Source organism: Tasmannia lanceolata, unplaced genomic scaffold (assembly GCF_043159265.1).
Source record: "Tasmannia lanceolata isolate RefF3 unplaced genomic scaffold, GAP_Taslan_0.1 ptg000003l, whole genome shotgun sequence".
Classification (NCBI taxonomy): domain Eukaryota; kingdom Viridiplantae; phylum Streptophyta; class Magnoliopsida; order Canellales; family Winteraceae; genus Tasmannia; species Tasmannia lanceolata.
In genome coordinates, this window is record NW_027518680.1 from 8,105,623 (window position 1) to 8,115,947 (window position 10,325).

Below are 10,325 nucleotides of genomic sequence, written 5' to 3' on the forward strand. Positions count from 1 at the left end.
TGTGACAACCGATGGTCATGGTCCTGTGCAGAACTGGTGAGCTACACATTTTCCTTCCTGTTTTTTGTTTGTATTTCATTGAAACTGCATCAATCAATCATTTTCTCTTCCAACATAATTTGAGAATTGGATTGGATGCAGATTTTTAGTATAATACCCTGTTCTCAGTTTATGCAGATTTTCTGTTTTTCTCAATTGATTATTTTAATACCCTGTTCGTTTAAGATTATGATGACTGATTGTGGCTGCTTAACCATTTAAATTTGATTCGCACTCACAATCTATTGTCATGAACTTAAACGGAAAGGGTCTAAGATTATGATGACTTTTATTTAATTTCATTTTCTAAAGATCATAAGTCTCTGCATTTTATTGGATGATCAGATTGTTATCATCTATTCTATACTTGGAATTGAAGAATAAAGAAAAGAAATTACTGGTCGGGAATGACTTATAAAATAGTATTTGTTTCCATTTCTCTCTTATCCTTTTTCCATATTAAATTCTTTGTGGTTTGACGGATTATTTGTTTTTCGGAGTGAAATTCCATCTTTTGGGTTTTATTTGTAGTACGTGGAAAGGCATTTCGTGGCTGACTGTTGCATGAGAGAGCCACCTCAGTTGAATTAAATGAATAAGACAAAATCTGCTGAAAATGAGTCCGTGTGATGTTTTTTCATGCAAAAGTCAGCTGCAAAAAGCCTTTCCATGAAATTCCATAGCAAATCCCTAAAAACTATATTTGCTTCATGGATTCTCCATTACATTTGTTAAATCCATTCAATTATATTGGACTCATGAATGGTCTACTTCATTTTTTTTTTTTTGAAATAGTCTACTTCATTTGTTAAATCCACTCATTAATATCATTTTTTGAGGATGGCAAATGACCAACTCAGTTCACTGGACCGGATTGTCCTGTAAATTCTTACAACTGAAAGAGTAAGGGTAAGTGCTGTACAAAGTGTCATTAAGTATATGATGAATAATGCATAGTGGAAGTAACCCTTCCTGGCAGACAGCAGTGCATATTCACTAAGGGGCCGTTTGGATATGCGGATTTTAGAATCCAGGTTTTTAGTTTGAAAACAGTGCAAAAGATGGTTTGTGATCAAGCTGCTGATGCTGTCCTGGCAGCGTTTCTTGGATTTTAAGTGAGAAAATCAGGTTTTAAAAATCTCTCCAGCATCCTAAGATTTCTAAAACCTGGAAATATGGGAGGATCTGCTACTCTCTTGCTGACGGATAAAAAATGAGTCAAAATCGACGGCTGGTCTGCTTCTTCTCTTGTCTCTTACCTACAATTTTGAAGAAATCCCGGATTCTAGAATCTGCGTATCCAAGCCGTTTGGATATGCGGATTTTATAAACCAAGTTTTAGTTTGAAAATAGTGTAAAAGAGGGTTCATGATCAAGCTGCCGTATGCTGTACTGACAGCGTTTCTTTGATTTGAAGTAGGAAATTCAGGTTTTAGAAAACTCCCTCGTCATGAGATCTCTAAAACCTGGAAACATGGGCTGATCTGCTACTCTCTTTCTGACGGAAAGAAGGGTGAGAAATCAGAAAACGACGGCTGGTTCACTTCTTCTCTTATCTCTCATCTGCAATTTTGAAGGAATCCCGGATTCCAAAATCGGCGGATCCAAATGGCCCCTAAGTGTTTTCTGCAAGCATTTGGGTTGCTATGAATACTGACCAGATAATTCTCTGGAACCTCTTGGATTGCATAATTTGCCTATAAGGTACATCTTTCTGTGTCTTTGCATGCAAACGGTTTTAAAGCTAAATATGATTATTTTCATATAATAGTTATAATAGTTTTAGAAATTTTATACCAATAAGGCTTTAATGACCAATTTGCATTCTTCCATTTCTATGACTCAATCGAATTCACACTTGGTGCGGACGAATCTGATGGGCACTTTATCATGGACCAGTTCCTGAATTCCAGGTAATCCGGCTGTTTTTGGGGTATAACTTTCATAAATTACTATTTTTCAAAATTTTGAAGTTGGCATGAAAAATCATTTTTTTTAATAAAAAAAATCAACTATTCTGAGATTTTTGTGACTGTTACTGACAATGGCTAGTAATGAAACAAGAAACAAGTACACAGAATCAGCCACAACTCGACCCTCTTGAGTGACCTGTGAGGAAGACTTAGGTCTATTCCTGGGATTGGCTCCCCTGCTTGGATTAGTTTATCTAGAATGCATCCCTCTGATTGTCCTCCCTTCTAGGATAGCATACTCCACCACAACTATGTGAATGAATTTATTTTATCTTGAATAAATACAGCCCCAAACATACATAACCCAATCTTGGACAATTACTGGCTTCAATAGGATTTATAGGTAAGTTTCTTTCAACACGAAATTGCTTCAAATGAGGACATTTAAAAAGCGTGTGAAACATTTCACATGGCAAATGTCTAAATAAATGAAGTTCTCTACTTTTGTCTTATTGATCTTCGAAGGTTGAAGTAGTTTCACAGCGCGCAAAAAATAGTAGATTAAAAGTAGTTTTTAGTTTATGCTTCTCATTTCCGCCCACCAGCATATATGCATGCAAACAAGCATAAATCTGCTTATGTAATACCTTATCTATTTGTCTCTCAGGTAGTTTAATTTGCTTTTGTTCTGATTAGGCTATGCTGACTGACTTTTGCTTGGGAAAGCAATTTGAGGAGATGCAAGGTCGAACTCCATGTGCAGAATAGTAGAGTACATGTCACATGAAATTATTCTTGGAAAGGGACATGCTAAAATGCTCACCAAGAAGGTTGGTTTTCTTTAGTCTTATTTTTCTTATTGTTTCCGACCAGTTTGTTTAGAACTTCGCAGTACACTTATTAAATTTGTGGTTTACCATAAAATTCTAACCATGATCAATATTCATCACTTAGAACTGTTCTGATAGCATTCCAAAAAAAAAAAAGGAGAAAGAAGAGATTTTGTCATTCAAAAGATAGTAAAGAAAATCTAACAGTATAAAATGCACCATCTCCTGTTGTACCATTGAGTGAATTACCATTAATTCTTTCTATGGTATGTAGTTGCTGCTCATATCTGCGTACAGGGCTAATTCAAAACTTATCCATTTTATGAATGCATTTTATTTCATTTTTTGAACATTTTTTCTCCTCTCTCCCTAAATCATTTACTTTTTGAATTTTCTTTTTCTTCAACATGCTTCTCATATTCTTTTTTACTCGCCCCGTGCAACGCACGGGTCTGCAACTAGTTATTTTATAAAAGCACGACTTTTTGGCAAATATGAAGATTTTAAGGACTGTTTAGCAATAAGTCTGCAAAGTAGGGACCAAGTGGCAAAGATCTCATGTGCAAATTAGTCATTAAAACTTACTTAGGGTTAGAGTTTATCTAATGGCTGCCCTCGTAATCCTTTAAAACAAAGTACAGTTTGCGAATTTGGTAGGGATTCAATATAAGTCCTTTATGTACAGTTTGAAGAAAATATAGTTCCAATGAATAAGGTATGACATGTTTTCTTCTGATATTAGGTGTATATGATTGATGCTAGTCATTAACTTGTTGTAATGGTCCTGAATTGCGGGGGGGGGGGAGCTGTGGCTTCACTTCTTCTATTCTGAGGGATCCATTCCTTGTATATGACTCTTTACGCCGAAAAACGACTATGCCATGCCAACATCTCACAGCCCTAGTTGACACAAATCAAACCTGCCCACAAATGGGAATTAAACAAATGTGTCTTCTCCAAATATCCGGTTATATGCTACTCTAATATGTTAAATTCTAGTGAATTATCCAGGGGCCTGAAATGGGTTCTGCAGGTAGATTCGATTTCAACAATTATTGAGTCATATGAAGGGGAAAAGGGAACAATCAAGAATAAAGACTTGGTCTCTTGCTATGCAACTGAAATCTATGTGCAGACATCTTTACTGTGCAATGTGTGCAATAAAATGTGAACTTTTTATGCCGCAATGAAAGATAAGATTGCGATAGAATACAATTCTATTGAAATAGAAAACAGAGAGGGAGAAGGATAGAATATGATAAAAATGAAGAAAACAGTGAGTTAATTCAAGGAAACTCGGCCTCCAATGTGCTTATAGCACTAAATGTGGTTTTTGCCTGCTGAATAGCCATGTGACATCTACTTCTTATAGAAATTGGGAAAGCAAAATAGGAAACATAAATTTGCAAAATGAGAAAAAGAAAATATGGAAACATCATTTTGACGCTTGACAATATGTCGGTCTAAGATAGGATGTGGTTGGGTTTTCACTTCACCTGATGGAGATGTGTCTGGTAGTTGCTTAAGCACATTGTGACACGCTCTCCCAATTTCTTTTTCAAGCACGACACATGGAAAATTAGGTGCATTTTTGAACCCTCTAGTAGATCTAGCTGGTAAGAAACAATTCCAATGTGCTTAAGCACTTTGTAAGGCCCATAGAAACATGGAGAAAGTTTTCTGGAAGCGCGAGCATTAACGGATAACTGTCGATAAGGTTGTATATGCAAGAATACTCAATTACCAACTTGGAATTCTCTCTCGGTTCGATGTTTATATGCTTATTTCATGCAGGCTTGAGCACCCTGGAAATTGTTCTGAAGAAGCTGCAACACACTGTCTTGATCATCACATAAATCACAGTGGAATTGGTGCACTTCAGAACACCCGTGAGTGTAAGAAGCGATGAGAGATGGGAAATGCCCATGCGCAATTTCAAAAGGTGTCCTTTTTGTAGCGGAGGGTGATAAGTCATATTATACCACCACTCAGCCTAGGGGTTCCAATGGACCCACACCTTGGGTCGATCACTTGTGAAGCAACACAAGTAATTTTCTAAGCAGCAATTGACTGCCTTAGTTGACCATCAGTTTTCGCAACAGTAGGAGCAATATATGGATGAGATAAGGGGCAATAGCGAGCGTACTTTGTGCGATATTTGACGACCACAATTATGGCATTTTTTCCTTGTGAAAGATGCAAGCCATCTATATAGTCCATGAAAATATTGAGCCCTTGCCTGTGACAGTATTGGCAAGGGCTGAAGTTAGAGGTGCAACTTGGGTCAGGTTCAACCCGAACCCGACGAGTTCAACCCGAACCTAACGAGTTCAACCCGATTTTTGGGCGGGTTGGGTTGAATTTTTTCGGTTGGGTTGGGTTGCGGGTTGGGAATTTATAACCCGACTGAAAATCGGGTTGGGTCGGGTTGGGGTATGGGGCAACCCGACCCGAATTGTAACCTGACTATTTTCTGCTAGTTATTTTATTTTATTTTTTCAAATTTTAGTAATATTTATGGTTTTGAATAGGAAGGATATTTCATCACTGTTGATATTGAGAAGGGGATGCAAGATGGACAAGTAAGATTCATAATGGTTGATACTTGGTGCATTATATATTTACACACACACACACACACACACACACACACACACACTAACTTGTGTACTGTTTCTAAAATTTTAAATTACAGAATGCCACTTGCGCTCTCGGTAGTGTTCAATCTACATTTATGCACCTAATTTCTGGCTTTCTATATTGGATCCATTAGTGACTTAACTAGTAACTAGTGCACCACTATATCATTGACCCTTCATTTCTGACTTTCTATGTTGGATCCATTAGTGTCTTAATTAGATGAATTATATGACATCCTTGCGTATCTTCTGAGAAAAAATACTGGCAGCAGAAGTACAAGTGGGCACGATTCAATATGGAAATCAGGTTGGGTTGGGTTGGGTTGAGGAAATTGTTCCTCGGGTTGGGTTGGGTTGAACGTCTCCGGGTTGGAATTCGGGTTGGGTTGGGTCAGGTTGAATCGGGTCGGGTTGGAAAAATGGGTTCCTCGGGTTGGGTTGGAAAAATAGGTTCCTCTGGTTGGCCTCAACCCAACCCAACCCGACCCTAGTTGCACCCCTAGCTGAAGTAGATTGGCGCTTGCCATTGTCTTACCTTTGTTTCGTTGACATACGCCACATTTTCCTCAAATTTTTTGACTTCTTGTCGCATCCCCTTCCAACAGAACGCTTGAGAAATCCACTTGTATGTGCGAAGAAATCTAGAGTGTAGTAAATGGTGAAACATGGAGTTCCTAAAGTATATTGAGATTTTTAGAAGAGTGAGCGACCAACACCATTCGCCCTTCGCCCTCTATAATTTATGAATAATACTTTGAATGGCAGGATCGCAAGTCTACTCTTTGCGAATGTCTACAAGGTCATTGAACACCGGCATCGATATGGCTACAAGTGATGCATTTCATGTATACATGATAGTGCGCCGGCCGCCATGTTTTCAGCCCCTATAGATGATTTCATAACCATAAACCATTAACTTAGAGACCCATTTGTGCTGCTCCATAGACGAAATACATTGCTCCATTGTATATTTTACTCTCTTGTGGTTAGATCCGCTCGAGTAGTTGGTCTCTGTTTCACGAGAAGAGAGCATGCTTCCCTGATCCAATATCTGCGTATGCAAGATGGTGTCTGTAGAGTGATTGAAACTCTGCCAAGTAGTACCAGAATTTGAGTTCATGAGCACCAAGTTTCCTTTGTCGAGCATGGCGGCGGAGGTGACACTACCGTTGATGACTTCAGCCCTCCATATCTCTTGTCCTCGACGATTGCTGAGCACAAGCCCTCCATTTCTCATCAGCTCAACTTTCGATCCGTATGGCACCAAATTATCTCCATTTGCAGACCAAATTATAGTTTTTTCAGGCACTTTGTCAAAACCAGATTGAAAGCAAGAATAGATTTCTGTCACCAATGCGAGTGAACCCGAATGCGAAATCACCAGAAGGATTAACCCACGCAGATTTGTGAGTGGTAGAGAGACTAGTGCCCAAACTTGTGGTGCCGTTAGTTTGAGCAATGGCAGAAATGAATTGAAGGAGAAGCAAGAAGAAGAGGTCAGAAAGAGCAGATGCCATTTGACAAAATGTATAGTATAAATTTTGATAAAAAAGCAGCAGCAGGAAGCTGAATTGAAAGCTTGTTCTAACAATAGGAGGAGTAGGTGATGGTTTTTGCTGCTTTAATTGCCTTTTATACCCAGAAAGAAACTATAATTTGGACTGAAAACAACATAATTTGCCTATCTGAACTTGTTTATTATTGATGGATTAATGTGCTTCTTTAACTGCCTCTTCTGCATTAGAGGCTAAAAAAACCAAGGATATGAAGAATTAACCCCACAAAGAATTTCATCAATCTGACATACATTTTGGGACTTTTGACAATGAATTCTCAACCTCTCAATGACCAAAGTACACCTTGATTAAAGATCAAATGCAAAGTAATATGTAATAGAAATACTCTAAATAGTGAACGAGTATATAATTGCACATGTGTACACACACATACATGCACCCTCCACTCTCGTACTCGGTATGGGAGGACATCTGGATTCAAAAAATTGAACTAATGAAAGAGGAGGGCTCTGGGGGAAGAGAGACTTCAACTGCTCCTTCAAGCATCTGTGTCACCTTCTTCATGGAAGGCCTTAGTGATGGTTCCTCCTGAAGACACCAAATTGCTACCATCACGAACCTCTCCAGCCTCCTAATATCGCTCGATGCCTCTTCATCGCCCTCCACTAACAAATTAAGTTTCCTTTCTCTATAACAATCGTAAGCCCAATCCGTCAGTATTGCATTCTCCATGTCATCATGCCCCAATTCCACGTTCTTCCTACAACAAATTATCTCCAGCAACAGGACACCAAAGCTGTAAACATCCACCTTTGCTGTAATTGACATGTTTCTGAACCATTCAGGTGCCATATATCCCCTGGTTCCTCTTAATCCTGAATTTGTTCGAGTCTGGTCCGCTTGCAGAAGCTTGGCTAGGCCGAAATCCGAAATCCTTGCAATAAAATTGCAATCTAAAAGTATGTTTTGAGGCTTTATATCACAGTGGATGATTTGTTTGCCACACTCATCATGCAAGTAAGCCAGCCCTCTCGCAACTCCAAAGGCAATCTGTGTCCGTTGGTTCCAGCTGGGCCTCGAACTTCCAAAGAGGAAGCTTGCTAAGGAGCCGTTGCTCATGAACTCATATACCAAAAGCCGTTGTGACCCCTCGTAGCAGAATCCCAATAATTGGACTAGATTCTTATGATGGATTCGGCCGATTGCCGTTATTTCAGCTTTGAATTCCTTGTCTCCTTCGTCCACCAACTTCTCCAACTTCTTGACTGCGACGAAATTTCCAGTACTTGATGTTAAGATGCCTTTGTAGACTGTGCCGAAAGCACCGCTGCCCAATTCTTGTTTGAACCCATCTGTAACTTCTTCAAGCTCTTTGTAAGTAAAAGAGCGCAGATTCATTCCTAAGGAAATTTGTTCTGGCTGATGTTTCAGCAGTTTCTTATGGTATGGGAAGAAAACAACCACCAAAATGGCTACCAGAAGGAGGAGGTTGAGAAACACAGAGCTGCCTAAAAGTGTCGGAATGATGAGGATCAGAGTACCTCGATCACTCTTCCCTCTGTTTGAACCTGAAGGAAATGGAAACTGAGAAGTGGAATTTCCTCGGGGAACTTTGATGAGTGCCTTTGTTGTTCCAGTCTCTATCCTCCCATTTGAGAGTGGGAGCTTCTTCTTGAAACAGTCTACACCATTGAAAATGGCGACCGCACAAAAACAATCATCCAAGCAGAGTTCTCTGCACTGGTCTTCATTTATTGGATTATATCGTTCAGAGTCAGACATCGGCCAATTTGTGTTTGGCAACTCTGTCATTCGGAATTGAGGTCTAGGCTCTTCCCCTGATCCAGCAGGCTCACAACTTTGAGGAACAAAGTCCGGTTTGCATCCCTTGAAAGGGTTTCTGGAATCAAAGTAGGAATAATTGGGTGGACAGAAGCAACTAGGCCTTAGAGTATCATCTAGTCTGCAGTAGCTATTGAACCCACAAGCTCCACTGCCAAAACTATCCGTAATTGCCCAACAAATGTCACTTGGGACTGACCATTCAATAGACCAGGACTCACCAGCCCAGTTTCTGTTGCTTGAGCCATTCTTGGGGTATATATATTGCCTGAAAACTCCATCAAAATCAAGTGTTGCTCTGTGGTAGAAGTCTCTGGTTGAAACTATGTTTCCCAAAGTGAGGTTGTGTACGCTCCCATTTGTTTGCCTGAGGTAAATGTAACCTGACTGATTGAAGATCATCTGAGAATCGGTTCCTGCAGTGTTGCTACTCCAGTAAGCATTGTAAAGATAATTGGTAAGGAGATTTGTTGTGTAAAGCACGAGATTGCCATCTGTTTGGAAACGAAGCTCAAACTTTCCGCTCGAGTAGTTGGTCTCTGTTTCACGAGAAGATAGCGTGGTGCCCATATCCAATATCTGTAAAGGCAAGATGGTGTCCGTGGAATGATCGAAACTCTGCCAAGTGATACCAGAATTCGAATTCCAGAGCACCAAATTCCCAGTGTCGAGAATGGCAGCAGAGGTGGCACTACCGTTAGTGACTTGAGCCGTCCATATCTCTTGTCCTTGATTATTGCTCAGCACAAGTTGTCCACTGCTCTTCAACTCGACTTTCGATCCATAAAGCACAAGATTACCTCTGTGTGCAGACCAAACTATAGTTTTTTCTGGTACTTTGTCGAACCAGATTGCAAGTAAGAAGAGATTTTTGTCTGCAACAGGAGTGAACCCGAATGCGAAATCACCAGAAAGTGAAACCCATGAAGATTTGTCACTGGTAGAGAGACTAGAGCCCAAACTTATGCTACCATTACTTTGAGCCATGGTAGAAAGTGGAAAAAGAAGAAGAAGAAGAAGAAGCAAGAAGAACAGAGGATTATCAATTGCAGATGCCATTTAAGATTAAGGATAGTATAAATTTTGATAACAAGAGAAGGAATTGCTGATCAGCTGGTTTACATGGAATTAGAGAAGGAAAAGTGATCTAATAATTCCCTCTGCTTGTTTTTTTTTATAGATGGAGATAATATGGTTGGTTCTCTACGTCTAGTAGAAGAGATTTTTGTCTTTTTGGGCGACTAAGAGTCAATGGTAGGAGCGTAGGATTACCAATGACTTTTCCACGGTCATAACTTGCATATACTGAAACTCCATGTATCATATCAATCAATGTGCTCTACTGATCTTGACCGTCCAGCTAAGTTTAGCCACATTGTAAAACTTGCTTTTGGGGATGACATCAATCAATGTGATCTACTGATCTTGACTTTTCCACGGACAATACGATTATCGCGTGATTTTAGGCCTATGACCAACCAAAGAGGAGACATCGTTTTATGCACGGTTCGAGTGTTAAGACGGATTATACACTAATCTTTGGTG

At 39.6% G+C, this 10,325-nt stretch overlaps 1 protein-coding gene and 1 long non-coding RNA gene across 2 annotated transcripts; one reads left to right on the forward strand and one right to left on the reverse strand.

Moving 5' to 3' along the window:
- The first annotated feature begins 903 nt into the window (after nucleotides 1–903).
- On the forward strand, nucleotides 904–3,096 carry LOC143860747 (uncharacterized). The gene is made up of 4 exons (XR_013239798.1): nucleotides 904–948; nucleotides 1,460–1,743; nucleotides 1,939–1,952; nucleotides 2,649–3,096. It is a non-coding gene; the product is annotated as an uncharacterized LOC143860747 (long non-coding RNA).
- A 4,097-nt stretch (nucleotides 3,097–7,193) lies between these two features.
- LOC143850056 (G-type lectin S-receptor-like serine/threonine-protein kinase LECRK3) lies at nucleotides 7,194–10,063 on the reverse strand. The gene has a single exon (XM_077359374.1). It carries the CDS (start codon nucleotides 9,837–9,839, stop codon nucleotides 7,416–7,418), a length of 2,424 nt encoding a protein of 807 aa, XP_077215489.1. The 5' UTR covers nucleotides 9,840–10,063; the 3' UTR covers nucleotides 7,194–7,415.
- Between the last annotated feature and the right edge of the window lie 262 nt (nucleotides 10,064–10,325).

Coding starts and splice junctions, on each gene's coding strand:
- LOC143850056 (XM_077359374.1), bottom strand. CDS start 9,839: ATGGCATCTGCAATTGATAATCCTCTGTTCTTCTTGCTTCTTCTTCTT.